Source organism: Furipterus horrens, unplaced genomic scaffold, assembly GCF_987537825.1.
Source record: "Furipterus horrens unplaced genomic scaffold, mFurHor1.1.pri manual_scaffold_13, whole genome shotgun sequence".
Taxonomy (NCBI): domain Eukaryota; kingdom Metazoa; phylum Chordata; class Mammalia; order Chiroptera; family Furipteridae; genus Furipterus; species Furipterus horrens.
The window spans coordinates 31,383,481-31,401,724 of NW_028327183.1; the positions used below are offsets into that span (position 1 = coordinate 31,383,481).

Consider the following 18,244-nt stretch of genomic DNA (forward strand, 5'->3'; position numbering starts at 1 on the left):
CCATCCCCCCTCTTCCTCACAATACCAGGCCTGTCCCAGTCAAAAGCGTAGGGACTCTTGGAAGCTGGGTCAATAGTCAGTGATCTGAGGGATCTGTATTAACCTGGTCCTCAAAGAAGAAAGTTAATATATTATTCTAGAGATTAGAACTATAAAGAGACAGGCACAAGACTTCTACTTCTGACCATGATGGAGCAACCTATACCATGTGAACAGGGAGAAAACTGGACAAAATCTATGAAGGAACTAGAATCAGATGACAGGCAGCACAGGACTGTGATGCCGAGGCTGGGAAATGAGGATGGTGAGCCTGTGCCTCTGGAGGCAGTCCCTGCACCCTGGTACAGGGGAAGGAGCCCAAGAGAGCAGGTGGTCTTGTTGGACTGAGGAGACAAAGGTCAGAGTTTAGGGATGCTGAGGTAGCTGGAATTTGCAGGCAGAGTACTGGACAAAGAGCACCCTAGAAATCCACATGGGGTCCCTTGGAGCCTTTGAGCACTAAACTGCACATCTGCAGGAGAGGCTGAAAAGAGAATCACCACTATAAGTCGGAAAGCTTGAAAGTGACCTCCACTTACATAGGGCTTAGAAACAGGCAGTTTCCAACCAGATGCAGTGAAAAATGTCACTGAACACCCAGGGCATTCAGTAGAGACCCCATAAAGGACATGTCCTAGTGCTAAGCCCTCTCTAGAGAAAGTTTCAAAGGGGTCACAATGACCTGCAAGTGACTTAACTACCTCCCCAAACAAAATTCATCATGCTGACAGACAGAAACAAAATCCAGACAGTCAACATGCAGCATTTACAAAGTGCAGCATCTAACCACATAGTTCTAGCAGGAAAATGTGGCTTATGACAAGGAAAAAGGTCAGTCCACAGAAAGAGACTCAGAAATGACAAAGATGAGAAAATCAGCAAACAAGGACTTGAAAACAGTTTTTATAAATATGTCCAAAGATTTAAAGGCAAACATGAACAAAATAAACAAACATGAAAACAATAATCAAGAAGCAAACAACTTCTAGAACTGAAAAATACCATACATAAATGAATAATCCGCAAGTTCACAGCATATCCACTTACCTTGAAGGGCAATAACAACTATCAAAATGAAAAGAGAAAAAAGACTTTAAAAATAAAAATAAGAAGACAGAGACTCAATAAAATATATCCTCAGGTAAAAATTAAAACAAAAAAACAAAAAAACAAAAAAGGGCTAAGTGTTTAAAAAAAAAAAAAAAGCCAAAGCATTTCAACAAAATTATTTTCTATAATATCCTTCAAAGATAAGAATTCTTCTGCATACAGAGGAGGTATGAGCTGGCCTATTATCAGCTCCTCAGAAGAAGGTGAGCTGGACCCCAGGAAGAAATGAAGGCACTGGCGGGAACCGAGATAAAAGCAGGCCTTTCTCCTGCTTACTCACTACTCATGCCCCTTTGCACTGTCAGACTTACAGAAGTTTACGCCCCCAAGCTGTACTATGGGTGATTAATTTATGTATGTTGAAAAGAAAGCTATAAAAATAAAAGCCCTTTAAATATATATATTCATGTACACATATACAGTTGTTTTGAAAACCGTTTAACTATCTGACAACCAACAGTCTCTGCCTGGATCTAAAGCAGGCACAGCACTAGGGAGGCAGTGACCAAGTGCATGAAGTAGGGCAGCACTGCTCCAGGGCCAAGGCCAGGCCATCCTCTTCAGCACCCACTGCCAGCAGATGTTATAACCCTTTACTTTCTTTCACTGGGTTGTATTCATTTTACAAAGGGCCATCTAAACTCTAAAATTACACACTAAAATAAACTTCACCCCATCCCAAAAGCCAGAATCTAGGAGAAAAGAATAAAGGGTATATGTATAAGCTTTTTCTTTCTACTCCTTTTGCATTATAATTGAATAGAGAGAAGATCAAGACCATGGCTTCTAATATCACATTCACTAAACTAGTCTGTAATGAGAAAACTTATGTCTCAAATTTAATGTGGTAGAATTTAAACTGCAAAAACCTTCAGGCAAAAGACTTTATAACCAATTTTCTGTTTGTCATCACTGTGATTCATTGTGAACTTCACAGCATAAACAGCAAGCCAACCTTAACTACAAGGATATTATTAAGCTCCAAACTAATAAAGTCCTCATCAGGCAGGCCTATGAATCAGAGCCTGCTGAGCACCCTGCCAAAATAACTGAATTTTGAAATCTCAGACCTTTATGACTCCAATTATTCAAGGATACTTAATAACTGTGATTGAAATGGATGAGAAAATAAACACAGAAGCAACCCCTAGCCTGCACTGTGACACGGGCATGAAGCTTGACTGTTCCACTGCGACATCAGCATTCCCGGGGCCCAGGAATCTGACGAGGCATCTGAGAGGCCTGGGGTGCTCACCTCTGGGACAAGACAGGACTCAGTCCTCTGCTTAGAGGCCTGGGGCAGATTATTCACACTTCAGAACTGGAGTGGGCTCTGGTAAATGAACTTAAACTTATCAAAATCCATTTGTTTATTAAAATCCAAGCTGATTAAATCTGGCTTTTCAACCTGAAAACAAGAGCATGCCTCTTTTCCAGAAGATAAACCAGTCCAAATGCTTGCAAGCCTTCATGTGCACCGGATGTTGGTGCAGTTCAGGCAGGCAGGCCCTCCTCTTACCCACTTCCAGATCAGTAGGCTATATTTGAGCACAGAATCAGAAAAAGGAGAACCACACACACCATGGTGGGCTCATACAATCATCTTCTTCCACCCTAGATAGGTATCACTCACTCAAATTGTTTTTTTGAGCCCCAACACTGTTCCAAGTACTGGGTTATAAGAATGAACAAGACCAAGGGCCTGTCCTCATGCAGTTGTACAGAATCTCAAACCAGGACCCCTTTCCTGATAGGGTAACAGCTCTGACAGAGCTCTCCTGGGGTAAGCAAAAACCAGCCAACAACATGCTGATTTAGTGCTACTCCTTCTTTATCCCTGGTTATGACTCATTCATTCTATAATAATTATTTTCCGAGCAGCATTTACACCTATTTTTGAACATTGTTTTCTCATTTTCAGCTCTCCAGACACCAGACCATGGGCTTCTGGGAGTCTCTCTCACTCTAAAAGAGGAGCAATTTGCTGACTACTACATGCCAGCCACCAAACTAGGTATTTTAACCTGGATTATTTCATATGATCTTCACACTACCTGGAGGAGCAGGTGTCCATCTCCCCATCTTACATGTGAAGACACTGATGTGTGAAGAAGTTCAGTAACAAGTCCAAGTTAGAAAACAGCAAAGTGAGGACCATGTGCAAGGCCCAGCCTCTCTGCACGAGGCTGCCTGTCATTTATCAATTCTAAAAGTCTCTCACGGAATCCTTGGCCTCAAGGCCTAACAGGAACATGGGAGAATAAGGGTTAATACTGACACATACCTGGTGAGCACAGCGCCTCGGAGGTGGATTGGGGATTTCAACCTTGGTCCAGGTGTCCTTTCTGATGTTGTAGATATAGAGCTCATTATATAAAAACGTCTGCAGGAAGGAAGGGGACCTTTACTGTCATGAATGATGCTCCCATGCAAGTGACAGTTAAGTGGAAAGAAGGCTTTCCATCACTGGCCTTCCCTGGAACATGTGTTTCCTAAAGCAATGTAAATCATACCAATACAGGACAGGTGCAGCTGGGCCCAGGACCCTTTAGGGTGATGACACAAAGAAAAAGACCATCTACCTACCACGGAGGGAAGGTAGTTTTTATGCTTTTCCAAATGTTTCATACGCAACTCTGAAACACCATTCTGGCCTTTTTAAAAATAAAAATTAGCTCTAAATCAGTACTTTTCCTATTCAAAACAATTTTAGAAACCCATCATAAGGAAAAACAGCATGAACAATCAACCTGAATGAGTAGTGTGCTGGTCAACCTCAAGCAGGTAGTAAGAGGAGTGACCCTAAAGGTCGCTAAAGGATGCTCTTAGCTTGTCAAGTACAACGTCACATACCACTCCTGCAGCTCAAGAGGCAGGACACATGGGAGAGGAGTTAAAGGACCAACAAGTATTTGATATCACTGCTTTAAATTAATTTTACTACAAAAGAGACCCATGGAAATTTGGGAAGAAAAGAAAAACATATATACTTTACTTTTTGGCCATTGAAATATTCACCTCCGAAAAGGACTAATTCATCTTTCTCAGGATGAGCGGAGAGAGAGGCATTTAACCTGCAAGAGACAAAAGCAGCAGATCAACACAAAATCAGACCATTCGCTGCCCAACCTGAGAGCTCTTCTTTCTTCCATCAGAGGGCTTTACCAGGGACGGCCTTTTCTAAACTTTTGTGAAAGAGGAGCCTGGGGTTGCGAACAGAAGGCACTACCCTTAAATGTTGTCTGGGCCACGATACTAATGCCCAGGCTCCTTTCCCAGGAATGCTGGCACAGGGCTACCCCCACAGTATCTGGCTAAAATTATCAGGCAGTGGCAAGTCTAATTGCTCCTACTTATGTGCCAAATTTTCCAGAACTGTCTTATTTTAAGGGTCTATCCTCTTAAATCAGAATCAAAACTGCTCTTAAAAGTCCAGCATTTAAGCATTTCAATATACATCCCAGTCACCTTCCATCTGGAAAAAATGGCAAATAACTTTTCTACTTATTTCACACATGAGGACAAAAGAACAGCTATAAGGAAATTATACATATATCCTGTCCATTTCAGCGAAAAGTAATGAAAGCTATGGTGACTGAGGTAGTCAGTCACTGGAAAATGCCCTTCCTTCAAAATCCTGTTGAGTAGTATTCCCCAAGGTGCATTCCATAACACTAATTTCAAAAGACACTTCTCAGGAAAGAAAGTCTGAAGGTCAAGTAAGTCTGGGAAATCTGAAAACTCTTATTTTTTCTCCTGGAGATTTATCATACACAGAAACATCTTACAAGCTGAAAAATTCTGCATTGAAGAAACCAGTGTTAAGCCCTGGCTGGTGTGGCTCAGTGGACTGAGCAGCAGCCTGCATACCAAAAGGTCACTGGTTTGATTCCCAGTCAGGGCACATGCTGGGTGGTAGGCCAGGTCCCCAGTTGGGGGCGTGCTAGAGGCAACCAATCAATATAGTAACATTCATGTTTCTTTCCCTCTCTTTCTCCCACCCTTCTCCTCTCTCTAAAAGTAAATAAATAAAATCTTAAAACAAACAAAAGTGTTAAAATAATGCTGCCATAGCAGTCTCTCAAAAGTTAAACAGAATTTTACACTCCTAGGTATATAATCAAGAAAAGTGAAAACTGCAATATTCATTACACTAGTACTAATAATAGCCCCAAAGTGGAAACAACCCAAGGGTCCACCAATAAATAGATCCATGGATGAAAGGGCAAAATGTGGTCCATCCACACACGGAACACTGTCCAATCTTAAAAGGAATAACGTTCAGATTCAGGCTACAACATGGACAAACCTTGAGGACATTATACTAAGTGAAAAAAGCCAGTCACAAAAGGGGGGTTATTATATGAAATATTTAGAAGAGGCAAATCAGAGGGAGGGTAGAGGTCACCAGGGACTAAGAGAGATGGAAAGGAGAGCAACTGCTTAATGGGTATAGAGGTCCTATTTGGGGTGATGAAATTTTTAGAAATAGATGGTGGTGATGGTTGCATAGCATTGTCACTGTAAGTAATCCCACAGATTAGTTCAGTTACAATGGTAAATTCTGTTTTATATTTTATCACAACGAAAAAAAAATTTTTTCAAAAAGTGGAAATCAGTGTTCCCCCAAAGTTCTTAGAGCACAAATCTTTTTCTCAAATAACACATTAATTTTCTGTGGAAAAGTCACACACACAACTTGGAAAACAATTCAGTTCAGGCACAGAGCACTAAAATGCCACTGCTGTCCCAGCCCATCCACACCAACCTTCTCCGAGTCACAGACACACGAGCACTGCATCCTTATTTCCCCATTAAGTTACATCTCGGCCAATACTTGGGAACACACACTTACCAAACTTGGTATTTTCATGGCTTTGTTACCATGACATGATGGAGAGGTAGGAGGTGAGAAGTAACAAACATTACCAAACAAAAGGTATTAATCTCATTATATCTCAGCTCCATCAACTGTAAGGAAGCATTCCCAGCTGACCCAGGGAACCACCAACCTTTCGAATTACATCCTAACATTACACCTGGCTCTTCAGGCAAAGATACTTCAGGAAAAGTTATGAAATGTTATCCAAAAATAATCAACCCACAAGTGGCTTCCCTCAGGGGCACTGCACGTATGAAGCCTTAAAGATCTCAAGAATTTATTTGCTTCAACAATTCAAATGAAAAAGTACATCTACCAACATGTGGATCTTATGTTTGGCTCCAATGATAACATGCTGAGTAACGGAGAAAATAAAACAAGATTCCTAATGCAACTTATTAAATAAGAACAGGAAGGACCTTCCAACTTTGGGAGCTGCTGCATCAGGTCGTTTGGCTCAGGGGCTAATCAAGTCGCCAACCCCACCCCACCAACGGGTGATAATTAAATCCTGGGTCCCGGGTCAGCAGAATTTGCAGAATTCAAGGGAAAGAGCCGTCACCTGTCCCTCCCTGAACTGGAGGCAGCACTATAACCACGTGTCTTCCTGAGGTGCTGGACCCCAGGCCTCCATTCAGGCTGACGACAGCTCTAAGGAGACTGACCTCATTCTGAGGGAAACGAAGCAAATCACTTCTCAACACAGCCCCAGCCCCAGGTGCTTGTGGAGCTAACACTTCCCCCTTCTCTGAAGGACACGGTGTCTCTTTATTAGGGTCACTTGGCCTTTCCCAGGTTTCTAACTCAGTGCATTCGGTGTCTTGCCTCTGCTCTGTTGGCAAATATAAGAATTGCAGAGCCTGAAATAAAACTATAAAACAACTGGAATTCAGAAGCCAAAGGAGCGGAACTGACGCAGAGGAATAATAAGTCAGATGGAAACCAAAGCCTGCTCATTTCAGCTCACACCACGAGTGTCTGAAATCCTTTGGAGTTTTCAAATAATTTAGAAATTCATTTAAAACGGCTTATATAAAATTTGTATTTAATCACATTTTTCACAAGAATTTAAAAGCACTATAAACAAACACAGCTAAAAGCTATTGTGATTTTAAGCTTTCTACCTGTGACAGGCACTTTTAAAATACCTTGAGAACCAAAGCAGAGCTCACTAGGACCACACTTTAGTCCGCAATCGTTACCGGGTGGGGAGCTTTCAAACCCGCACAACTTCCCAGGGGAGCAGCTGTGCTGAGACTCGTCTCCCTGTTTCTGCATGGTAAGAGACTGGAGAAAGTGAAAACGTGTTCTGTGGGAGCTGACCAGACAGGTTTCAATGATGAAAATGTCCCAAGTATCTGGTTATTTATGGAAACATGTTGCCTATTTAAAGCAGTTTTCCAATTTATACAAGAAAACTGTCAGAAGCTATAATGAAGTCTTGCTCACTTACCTTGGTGAAGGTGGGGAACAGGATGTTTCCACGATCTGAGTCTTTCTGGCATCCAGCGTCTGGAAATGGGCTATGAGAGCTTCAAGATCTTCCTAAAGGCAGATGAGCAATCACACGTGAGACGTTCCCTTAAACCCTACTACGGGGCCGAAAGCCTGGGGCAGCTTTCCCACTGCCCAGGCAGAATCTGACACATGCAAAAACACTCAGAGCTTCGCCTCACAGGGAGTTTTCCTGGAAGTGCGGATGCTTGCACGTATCCTCTCACTGCAAACCCTCACTCACACTGCCCCCGCAGAGGGCCTTCCACTTAGGCAAGCCCACCCTGACTTCACACCGGCATCTTCAACCACTTCTCAGAAACGCAACACCGGGCAACCGCACCAGCCTGCTTTGCTGTCTGCAGAGCAGTATCTGATATGAGAATTCCTGCTCATGTATTTTTTATTTTATTTCCATGTCCCTCCCACCAAAACAGTAAGAGCTCCAAGCAAGACTTGACAGTCTGCACAGACACAGCCTCTATGGGGGCTTGGCAACTCTGGGCTGCAGCCACTCTGTGTAATAGGGTCTCTACGTTTACAACTGCAAACAGGATGTAGGATTTACCTGCCCAGCACGTGGCACTGGAACCTGGTCTTCCTACTCGCAGTCCAGAGCCTGTTTCCCCGTATTAACCTCCCCACACCCACAACCCCGAAAGGCGATGATGCATGGCCTGCCTGTGTGTCATGAGGAAAGTCACCTTCCTGGGGACCGCATCCCCTGGAATACATCCCCGGCCTTCCTCCCTACTCCCTACCAACACACACCACCCAAAGCCCTCTTTCCCCGAGTTCCACATGCCACACTGAAGGTAGGTTAGGTGGCCTTCCTGCCCCTGCAGACACTTGCAGACCATTCTTCCTTCCTCTCCGGCCTCATCTCCCACTCCACCTCCTACCCTCAAGCTTCACTGGCTTCCCCTCAGGTCCTTTAACCAGAACACGTTCCCCTGGCCTAAACAGCCACCAGCACCACCCAGCACTTCCACCTGATGTAGCTGCTGTCTGGAACTGGGAGTCATTACTCTCCAGCATTTCTTTTTTTCTTTTCTTAATTTATTTATTTTAGAGAGAGGACAGGAGAAGAAAGAAAGGAAGGAGGGAGGTAGATTTGTTGTTCCACTTATCTATGCATTCATTGGCTGCTTTGTGTCCTCACCAGAGACTGAACCACAACTTTGGCATATCGGGACCACGCTCTAATCAACTGAGCTACCTGGCCAGGGATGCCAGCATTTCTTTACATTTTTACCACATGTTATATAACCCTCAGCAATATATACATATGTGTGTGTGTATGTGTATGTATATATATATATATATGTGTGTGTGTGTGTGTGTGTGTATATATATATATATATGTGTGTGTGTGTGTGTATATATATATATATAAAGGTCCTCAAAAAAACACCATTTCCTTATAACGTTGATGAGATGCCAGAGGATTTAATTCTTGTTTCTATCAATTAGCCTAGAGTAAAAGTGGTTTCAGTATATAGCAACCTTAGAGATATTTCGGGTTCAGTTTCAGATCACCGCAATAAAGCAAGTATCACAAGGAAACAGTCATAATCTTACAGCTGGTGGAGAGTCTTACCTTCCATATGTAAAAAACTCAACATCTATGAACACAATAAAACAAGGTATGCCTGTAGTATGTTGTTTCACTTAAACTCACAGAACCTATGGACGAGGTTAAGGACTTAATTCTTTTACATTTTTCAATTCCATATAAATGGTATCACACTGTATATCTTGCAAAATGCTCTTCTGTTAAACAGCTTGATACACTGAATGCACTCACTCCCACTGTGGCAGAGCTTCCACTCCATCACAGCTTCTCTATCCAGACTGTTGATGAACAAACATCTGGGTCAATTACTTTTTTTTGTTTCTATAAAGGATACTACTATGGTCATTCTTGTACCTGCCTTTGTGTAGATGAGGGAAGTTTTTGCAAGGTAAGCCTTCAGGTGCAGAGGTACAAGGCTGCAGCTTCCACTGCTCTAGATATTGACAAAGTAGGATCCAAAGTGGCTCTGCCAATCTTCACCCTCACAGCAGCATATGAAAGTGCCCCTTACCCTGCCGCTTCTATGTGGGCAGTTATACAACGACCGTCCTGTTGACCAGCACGTCCTAATGCCAAATGTGCTGAATTAAGTATTCAAGACGAATTACTGAATGACTAGACTTTTACCGAAAGACCTGGAAGAAGGAGGAACTGTGGGAGTCACAATTACTTCAGAGCGTGGGGTCCAGTGTCAGTCACCTCAGAAACAATCTTCCCTAAGGTGGAGTGGCTGCAATGAGCAGCAGCAGGTGTGAAGGGCCCGCTGCTCTACCCGTCCTGGTGCAAGCTGGCGCTAACACCCACCACTCTGCAGCGAACCCCAGTCACATGCGGACAGGGGTTTCCACCGGCGTCTCGTTGGGAGCGGGCTTGGGTGCTCCCCTTATTGACAGCTTAGGCTCTGCTGTCTGTCGACCCCTTCAACTCCCCCTTCCTGCCACTTCACAGCTGCGTGACCCTGGGCGGCGTGTTCTCATTCCCTAACTATCAGACGGGGACGCCAAAGCTACCTAATTCGCCTGCCTGTGAGGATTAGAGCCCAGAGAGTAGCAAACACGCATGAACCATTACAAACTGCCCGGCTTCGGGAGCCGGAGAACAGTAACAGAAAGCACAACGCTCAACTCGAAGCTCAGCCTGTCCCACTTGCAAACCCCGCTCAGAGAGAGAGGGGGGAAGAGGGACTGAGAAGGATGAGAGGGGCGGCTCCCACCCACTGCTACGGAAAGCCGAGTTTCACCTACTCCGCGGACGCTCGCTGCTCGCGGTCGCGCTCAAACGACTGACCGTCTTTTCAAGACGAGCACTGAAGCTCGGAAGTTAAGCCCTTGCGCCCAGATCACGCCCCTTGCAGAGGCGCGCCCGCTTACACCAACTCCCGGCCGGGCGCTGGAGGGGCCGCACGACACCCCGCCACGCCACGGACACGGGACGAAGGAAGCCAGCAGACAGGCGCGCGGCGGCCCCGCTCACCTCCTCCTTCCGGGAGCGCTTGGACACCTTCTTCTCCATTTTCGCGGCCGTCTTCTCCGCCCCGCGACCCTTCTTCTCCTTCTTGCCCTTCTTGCCCATCGCGCTTGTTTGAGGCAGCGCCGAACACCGAGGATGGAGAACAGCGCCCGGCGCGCCGGAAGTACATTTACGGGGCTGGTGCGCGGAAGAGCGTCACTTCCGGGTGTGTGGGGCCAGGTTCTGGCCGCTTTTACACCCTTCGGGAAAGGGACTTGAGGGCCTCGTGCACAGGCTGGCCGCGCCCAAAAGTAGCAGATCTACGCCTGGTCCCCACCGCCGTGTGTTCTTAGCCGTATTGTGAGGTGCCATCGTTGTTTTCTTGGTGCGACCCAACCTGGCCTTGAAGGTTGGCTTCGGTGTTTATTGTACTTGGGCAATTTGTTTAGCCCTGTGTGGAATGACCCGAATGGGTGACCCTGTAAGGGATTCACATTTTTTCCCTACCTTGGAGTTTTTCGATATGTAATGATTTTTGTGGCTTCATCCCGATAAAAATGTTCATGCACCTACAAGGACTGGCCGGCCCTAAGTGAAGGCAAGCCCTTCTCCCACACAAAGCTGCTAGTACCGTTAGGTGTGGAGTATGAAATCGGAAAACTTGGCATACTGCTGCCTGTCACTACCAGAACTAGTAAGTAGAGACAAGGATTGATATTTCTGAGCACTTTATTCAGATGTTGGTGATCTGAGAGAATGGTGGGGGTATGTACCCTAAAAAACGCCTTAATGTCTTATCTGAAGCTGACTCCATAAGTAGAAGAAAAGGATAGGTCAGGGTTTCGGAAAAGGTTAATCAGATAAGAGTTGCAGTCAGTTGGCGATTTTCATTGTATTTCTTCATCGTTATTCTTAGGTTCAGTAAGAGCCTCAAAACCCCCACCCAATAAGTTGATTAGCAGGAAGTAAAAACTACAAACAATGGCTATTGAGCAGTCCAGTGAAAAGTTCCTCAAATCTTGCAGACCACCAGTAGGAGGTAGAAAATTTTTTACTCCCTTATTCTATTCTTCTCTCCAGCAACATGCCCAATAAATCACCAAGTACCTTCTCCCAACAGAACACCAAGTGCCTCGTTGTTCCCACCATTGTGCCCGCCGTTACCCCCAGACTCAACCCATTGTTCCTGCCGTTACCCCCAGGCCAAACCAATCACTAGGCGCCCCAATAGCCTGTTCCAGTCACCTATCCCTCCCTTTAAAACCTTGTCAGCCTGTACGCCAGCTGCTGTTCTCTCCTTTGAGACAGCCCGGCAGGTTCCTCTTAATAAATCTTGCATCTCAGCTTCCTTGGTTTCGGTTTTTACTATTTCTAACAGTTATATGCATCAGGGAGGCTGACTCGGATACTATCTCCATTGCTTGCAGACCTCCCTGGGGCACAAAGATTGAATTGCTCGTCCACCTCCTGGAGTCAGGTAGTTCATGTATTCTAGTTCCTAAACCACAGCTTTCCACTTGAGTTAATCACATAAGCCTATCAACTCTAACTAAAGCTAAAATCTTTAACTCGAGTTCCACTATCAAGAATATTGTGCTCAACAAGAAAACCTTAGCCCTGCCATTCCACATTCTATGTGACTTTCTTTCCCTCAACCGCCCTGCGTTAGAGGACTTGTTTCTTCATTGGTAGAACAGGATTCCAAGGGTAGTCATTTTATCAAGCCTGAAAAACTAGAATTGCCCGCGAGGAAATTGTACTCTAGTATTTGACTGAAATAGCATAATAAATGGGAAAGCCATTTGTAGGACATGGAATGCTGTGGTTTGAATAGAGCATTAGTGAAAATGCTTGTCCCTACTTAGAAGATGGCTTCTAATCAAAGCAATAGGAAAAATTAAGGACAATCACAAGCAAACATTTGCCAAAAGCGAAGTGTAAATCAAGAAATGACCTAGCTTCTTATTTTGTAGGTGAACTGCCACAGAGCTTAGCCTTAAATAAATTACCTCAGATCTAATCAATTTACTAATTATTGAACAGCTAGGGAGGAATGCTTTTCTAAACAACTCTAAGCCTTGTCCAGAAACTAGTTCATTAAGAAGAAAATGAAATTTGAGGAAATTATGAGAAGAGAAGGTAGACTAGGATTCTGACTGCCACTGTCTCAGCACCACCTGTCAGAGAACAGAACACCTGTGATGATTAAAACAAAAACAAACAAAAAACAGAAGCTGATTAAGATGGAAAGATGGAGCCAGAGAATTTCACAGAAACCTGGGTCCTGAATCTTGTCGTCAACAAAGAGCTACAAAAGGCCAAATCCTCACTATTGCCTTGTGGAAATCATTACTTTCCTTCTAGTGCAATGTGACTTGACGGACATGCCTAATTCTTTTATACTTTTCTAAGAATATAAGGTAACCCTGAGGCAATGCACTTGAAGCAAAATGGCCCTTCATTCACAGCACATTTGTCGAAATACATTACAGGAGCCCCCTTAAGAGGACTGCAAAAGGGGAGCACGTTCCCTGTTGAAGATGTAGAAGGATCTGGTAGATTCGGGGCTTAATAGTTTTATTATCTGAAAGAATCTTGAAGCTGAATCGGAAGGCTCTTGGATTATGTGTCATGGTTGATACAGAGAGATCTGATCAAATTACTGGGAGGAGTAGGGTTGAGCCATAGGAGGAAGCAATGGTAAACATCTAGGATGGGATTGGCTGAGTAGCTGAATGCCTCCAGAGCACATGGAATTATGGGCTAAAAGATTTGACATAAAAGATGGCTAGCTCTCTGACCCTAGGGTCTCAGGTTGGCTCAGGCTGTTAGGCTCACTGGCTGGCTTTCTTCTATCTCAAGCTGCCTGAGTTTTGCAACAGATGGTATTTTGGATGGGAAGGAACTCCTGGCACAGCCTAGGATCTGGCTGGCCTGGTAGAGGGTGACAGGTTTATTCCTTGGGTGTTCTAGAGGGGACAACCTCTGAGACAGAAGCCTGCCATTTTTCCAAAATTGTGTAACTTTTGTATCTTATGTTGTTTTAGTTTTGTAAATTAACCCTATAGAAATAAAATAACTAAAAACTAACAGGGGGAAATGATAGCAGAACCCAGGTGTCAGTTTCGCCTTAATTCTTAGGTTTAAGTGATTTAAGCTGAGACTTGATAGGCTTAAGTGACTGCTTTTGAATAAAGACTGCTTTCCTTTATCACCAAACCTTTGCCTCTGGAATTTTACCTACAGGGTGGGCAGCAGGACTCATTGTTCAGTAGCGTGGTGAGTTACATGTAAGTTGAAATTCTCATTATGAGAAAGAAAGAGAATAGAACATTTCAAATGAGATCAGAATCCTAAGATAGTAAAAAGATTAAGTACAAGGTCCTATTGTAGTGCCATTCACATTTTTGAAACTTTAATGGATTATCTTAAATTTAATAATATATCATTAACTTTCAAGTGTACTTTTGTGTGGTCAGGTGCTCTCTGCTATCTTCAAGTTGAAATCCAGAAGAGAGAAAGATATTAATAATGGACCTAACTAACTTCTAAATTACGGTCACCACCAACAATCCATGTAATTAGAAAGTTCTGTCAAGCGTGGTATAGATGAGACGGTTCTTTGCACATTTCCCTCATGGAGGGTAAGGATGTTAAATCTGCCCACCCACTACACAGAATTCTTGGGAGAATCAAGTGAAAACATAAGAAAGGTTAGACAAATAAAAAGCAAAATATAAATTTAAGAGATTTTATGTGCTCCAAAATGAGGCCATGATTTGAACTGACTGACAGTCATTTCATTAACTGGATACTACAATGTGTGGACATTGTACCAGGTCACCTGAGATACAAAACAGAACACCCAACCACCGCTTCAAGTTTTTGTACTAGTGAGAAAAACATCATGTTCTGCAAATACTGTGTGAATTGAAGCAAGGAATAAGGAGGGAGGAAGAAAGGAAAGAGAAGGGAGACAATGAAATCAAAGGGAAGGAGTGAAATCAAAACCATTGTTTCATATATTTTGTCCAGTTTTCTAGTTATCTGAGAAGAAAGGATAAATTCAGTCCCATTGCCCAGTGTGGCCAAAAACAAAACTCTCTCTTCTTTGGGGTTACAGAATGCTACTTAATGTCCAAATATTTGGAGATCTTTTTGTTATTTATTTCTAATTTAATTAAAGATATCTAAGAATTTAGTGCTCTCAATTTCCCTTTAAATTCTGCTTCAGCAGCACCCTACAATTTTTAGTATGTTGTGCTTTGATTTTCATTCTGTTCAAGACATTATACTTCCTCTTTTGATTCCTTCTTAAACCCTGGGTTACTAAGAAGTGTATTATTTAGTGTCCAGATATTTAAGGATTTTCTAAAGATCTTTCTGGAAGATAATGTTCTCTTAACTGCTTTTATGATTTTCAGTTTCACCAAGATATATTTAGGTATTAATTTATTTTTATCTGTTTTGCTGGGGAATTGGTAATCTTCATGAAGCTGTTGATGATTCTTAAAGTTAAGTTTTTTGTTTTCTTTTCCAGATTAGTGTAAAGTTGTTTTGTTTTTGATTTTTAGATTTTATTTATTTTTAGAGAGAGGGGTAGGGAGGGAGAAAGAGAGGGCAAGAAACATTGACATGCAAGATAAGTTGATTTTTTTAATCCTTATAATATCATTGTTTTGAACATCTGGTTCTTTAATCCTGCCTGACCCAGGGACCAGCTCAATTGCCAAGCCCAGTCATCTCACAGTCAACCAACCACTTATGCTTAGGGTTCATGCAGTAAGTAGCCCCTTAAATTCCAGCTGCCTACCCATGAAAATAGATTGCATCCACCAAAAGTGGAAGGGCTTTTCTGTCACTGTTCATGATTGTCTAACCACTATGTGAACACAAACTAATAATGAATGTAAACTGTATTGAAAGAAAAAGACCTTGGTTTGCTCATCTCTACAGTGCACACAGCTGTGCTTCAGGCGGGTCTTCCAGGTCTCTGTCTAGAATCCTCTGTGACTGAGGTCACAAGGACAGAGGCAGATTCCAGAACCCCAGGGTTGGGTCCAGCTCTCACTCTGTGCATTGGGAATGATGAGGAAAAATCCTTCTGTTTTCCCACTGTCCCCAGGCCACCCTCTCCTCTTCCCAGTTCCTCTATCCCTTCCTCCTCACCTGGTGTCCCCCACTGCCTTTGACAGGCCCCCACTCTGGGCCCTCAACCTGACTCTCTTCCTGCTCCCCCACCTCACCAGACCAAGTTCCCATCTCTCACCAGTGGGCACCACACTCACTTGGGAGCCCACAAGGCCTGCAGCCTCTAAAGGTCCACTGGGGTCCTCTGCTGCCCTTGCTCTGCCAGTTCCCCTTCCCCTCCTTCTCTCCACCCTGTGTGCTTGGCCTTTCTCTCTGCTTCTTTTCATTCTTTCTTTGCCACACACACCCCTTATGGTCCTTCTCTGGCCTCCAGATACCTGGGCAGAAGGCTCACCTGCCCCCACCCCCCTCCTACCCAGTCACCTTTTTCCACCATCCCCCCTTCTTGGGTCAACCTGCAAATTGTCTCCGGGGCCTGGAGTCCCTGCCAGTGGGCACCTGTTGGGTGCAGGGAGCAAGAACATGGTGGGCAGCAACTATAGGCAATCCTGGTGGGCCCTCCAGTGCTCCAGGAATTCCCTCCCCCTTTTCCACAATGACGTCTCAGTCATCTGGGTGATGTTCCTCTTGGGGGCTGGTCCACAGAACAAAGAAACGTAACAAGCTTCTGTGTGTCAACACTTAGGCCCACCCAGGCCCTCTGAGCTGCCATTGGAAGAAGGTGGCTGGGGTTGGTGGACTCGGGGCAGCTTTCCTGACAGGCTCCTTCCCTCCGTGTGGCCAAGTATGGTCCCATCATTCAAAAAGAGCAACCACCCTGTTCCTAATACATACCAGCCTCCTCAGGACACAGGGCTAGGGGTCCCTCTGGCAAAGCAAAGACTTCATAGGTGAGTGGGACTGTGGCAGTAGGAGCGAGGCAAAGCTCTGCTGTTAAGGTATCAGGGCCTGGAGGCTGGTAGACAGCTGGGACCTCACTGGAATGAAGGGCCTTTTTCACTGCAGTCCCGGCTACTCAGGGGCAGTTGATGAGCTCTGCGGCTGAGCTGGCCCTCAGCATTCAGCTAGATCAAAGACCCTGTTCCTGCAGCCTCCCTGGGGGCAGCCGAAGGCTTCTGTGGAGGGTGGGAGAATGTAGCAGGTGGCGGTGAAGGCTTTCTTGAGGGGCCTCTCTGAGGCCTCAGAGCCCCCCACACTCCCCTTTCTTCTCTTCCCTGCATCTGATTCACTGGAGCCACCAGTGTATCAAGTGTTACTTGATCCTAATGAAAAAGCCAGGACAAGCAGTTTCTTCCAGGCAGGTTGCAGCTGTAGGGCGTTGCTTCTAGACAGACTCACTTTGTTTTCTGGTGCACAAATGAGTTTGGCTAATTCTCTCATCACCAGATCAAATATCTGTAGGCTTAGAAATAGGCTTCGACTCCTGATTTAGCAATATCTCTTCCTTCTGCCTGTAAAGAAGACACTGTCTAAAAACTGGGAGGCAGCATTTTGATATAGAATGTATAATTTTTATTATAAATATAGAAGAAGTTTTACAAATAATTCAAAAGTGGCCTTAGTCAGGCAAAATTAAGTAACACAGACTACCACAGATGAAGGGAAGTATATACAGTCTATGTCAAGGTTAGGAAAACCTGATTGAGGTACCTGAGTACAGAGAACTCCCAGCTAGCCCTCTCCGAGGGGCCTCTGAGACACAGCATGAGACCAAGTCATCAATATCGAATAAATTCTTTCTCAGCAGTCCCAAAGAGAGGCGTGTGTGTGGAAGGCTGGGTGGGCAGTATGTTTGCCTCTCCTCCTGCCCTTCCTTTTTATTCTGACACATTGGGATCATAGACCACATGGGAGAAACACATTTCAGAGCCTGCTCACGAAGCCAGGGGCCCAGTTATGATCATCCCTGTGTCCTAAGGACCAGGGCAGCTTTCTGGGTTGTAAACAATGCCCACAGCGTGAGTGACAGTGCTTGTTTCAGGGCACACACTTCTCACGGTCCAAATACACCTTAGCAGAGGCCACATTTCCCTGAGAAAGGGAGTAGGCAAGACGGACAGGACATGCACAGGCAGAAACATGGCATCTGACGATGGCTGATGACCGGCCTGAGATGCCTGGAAATGGACTTAGACCTGCTGCTAGCTGTGAATGAGGAAACTGATTCTGCTTTTCTATTTGGAGTCCCTGACATAGAAGCCTTGAGGAGCTCCTGGCCAAGGGGTCTTGAGGGATTTTGGTGGCTTCTATCTCCTAAGGACCTCAGACAGGTTTGAACAGCAAAGCCAAGTAAAAACAACACCTTTCCCATAAATAAGGAGTTGTAAAAACTGAAATGATGGAATGTCTCAGAGAAATGGAAAAAAACCCAATACCCCAAATTGTGTGTTCTTTAATAATTACTTAAACAATCTCTGAAGCGTAACTCTCTGAGTCCTTTCTGAAATTCCCAGCAGATCATCTCTATTAGGAGCTGATACCTTCTAAAGCTATAACCCCTCCCTCTGTAGGCATTTCTGTGAAAAAAAGCCCACAAAGTTATTAAAACATATATGCATTTAATTGCATTTTCCCTTGGGAATCACCTATATTTTCCTAGTTGC

General features: G+C 44.3%; 1 protein-coding gene across 1 annotated transcript in view; it reads right to left on the reverse strand.

The window, feature by feature from the left end:
• KLHDC4 (kelch domain containing 4) overlaps nucleotides 1–10,733 on the reverse strand; it is a 51,617-nt gene extending 40,884 nt beyond the window's left edge. The window contains exons 1-4 of the mRNA XM_090260950.1: nucleotides 10,575–10,733; nucleotides 7,485–7,576; nucleotides 4,145–4,223; nucleotides 3,434–3,532 (exon numbers count right to left, since the gene is read on the reverse strand). Of these exons, the coding sequence (XP_090117076.1) occupies nucleotides 3,434–3,532; nucleotides 4,145–4,223; nucleotides 7,485–7,576; nucleotides 10,575–10,673 (369 nt within the window). The 5' untranslated portion in view covers nucleotides 10,674–10,733. The remainder of the gene's footprint in view (nucleotides 1–3,433; nucleotides 3,533–4,144; nucleotides 4,224–7,484; nucleotides 7,577–10,574) is intronic.
• Nucleotides 10,734–18,244: the final 7,511 nt, after the last annotated feature.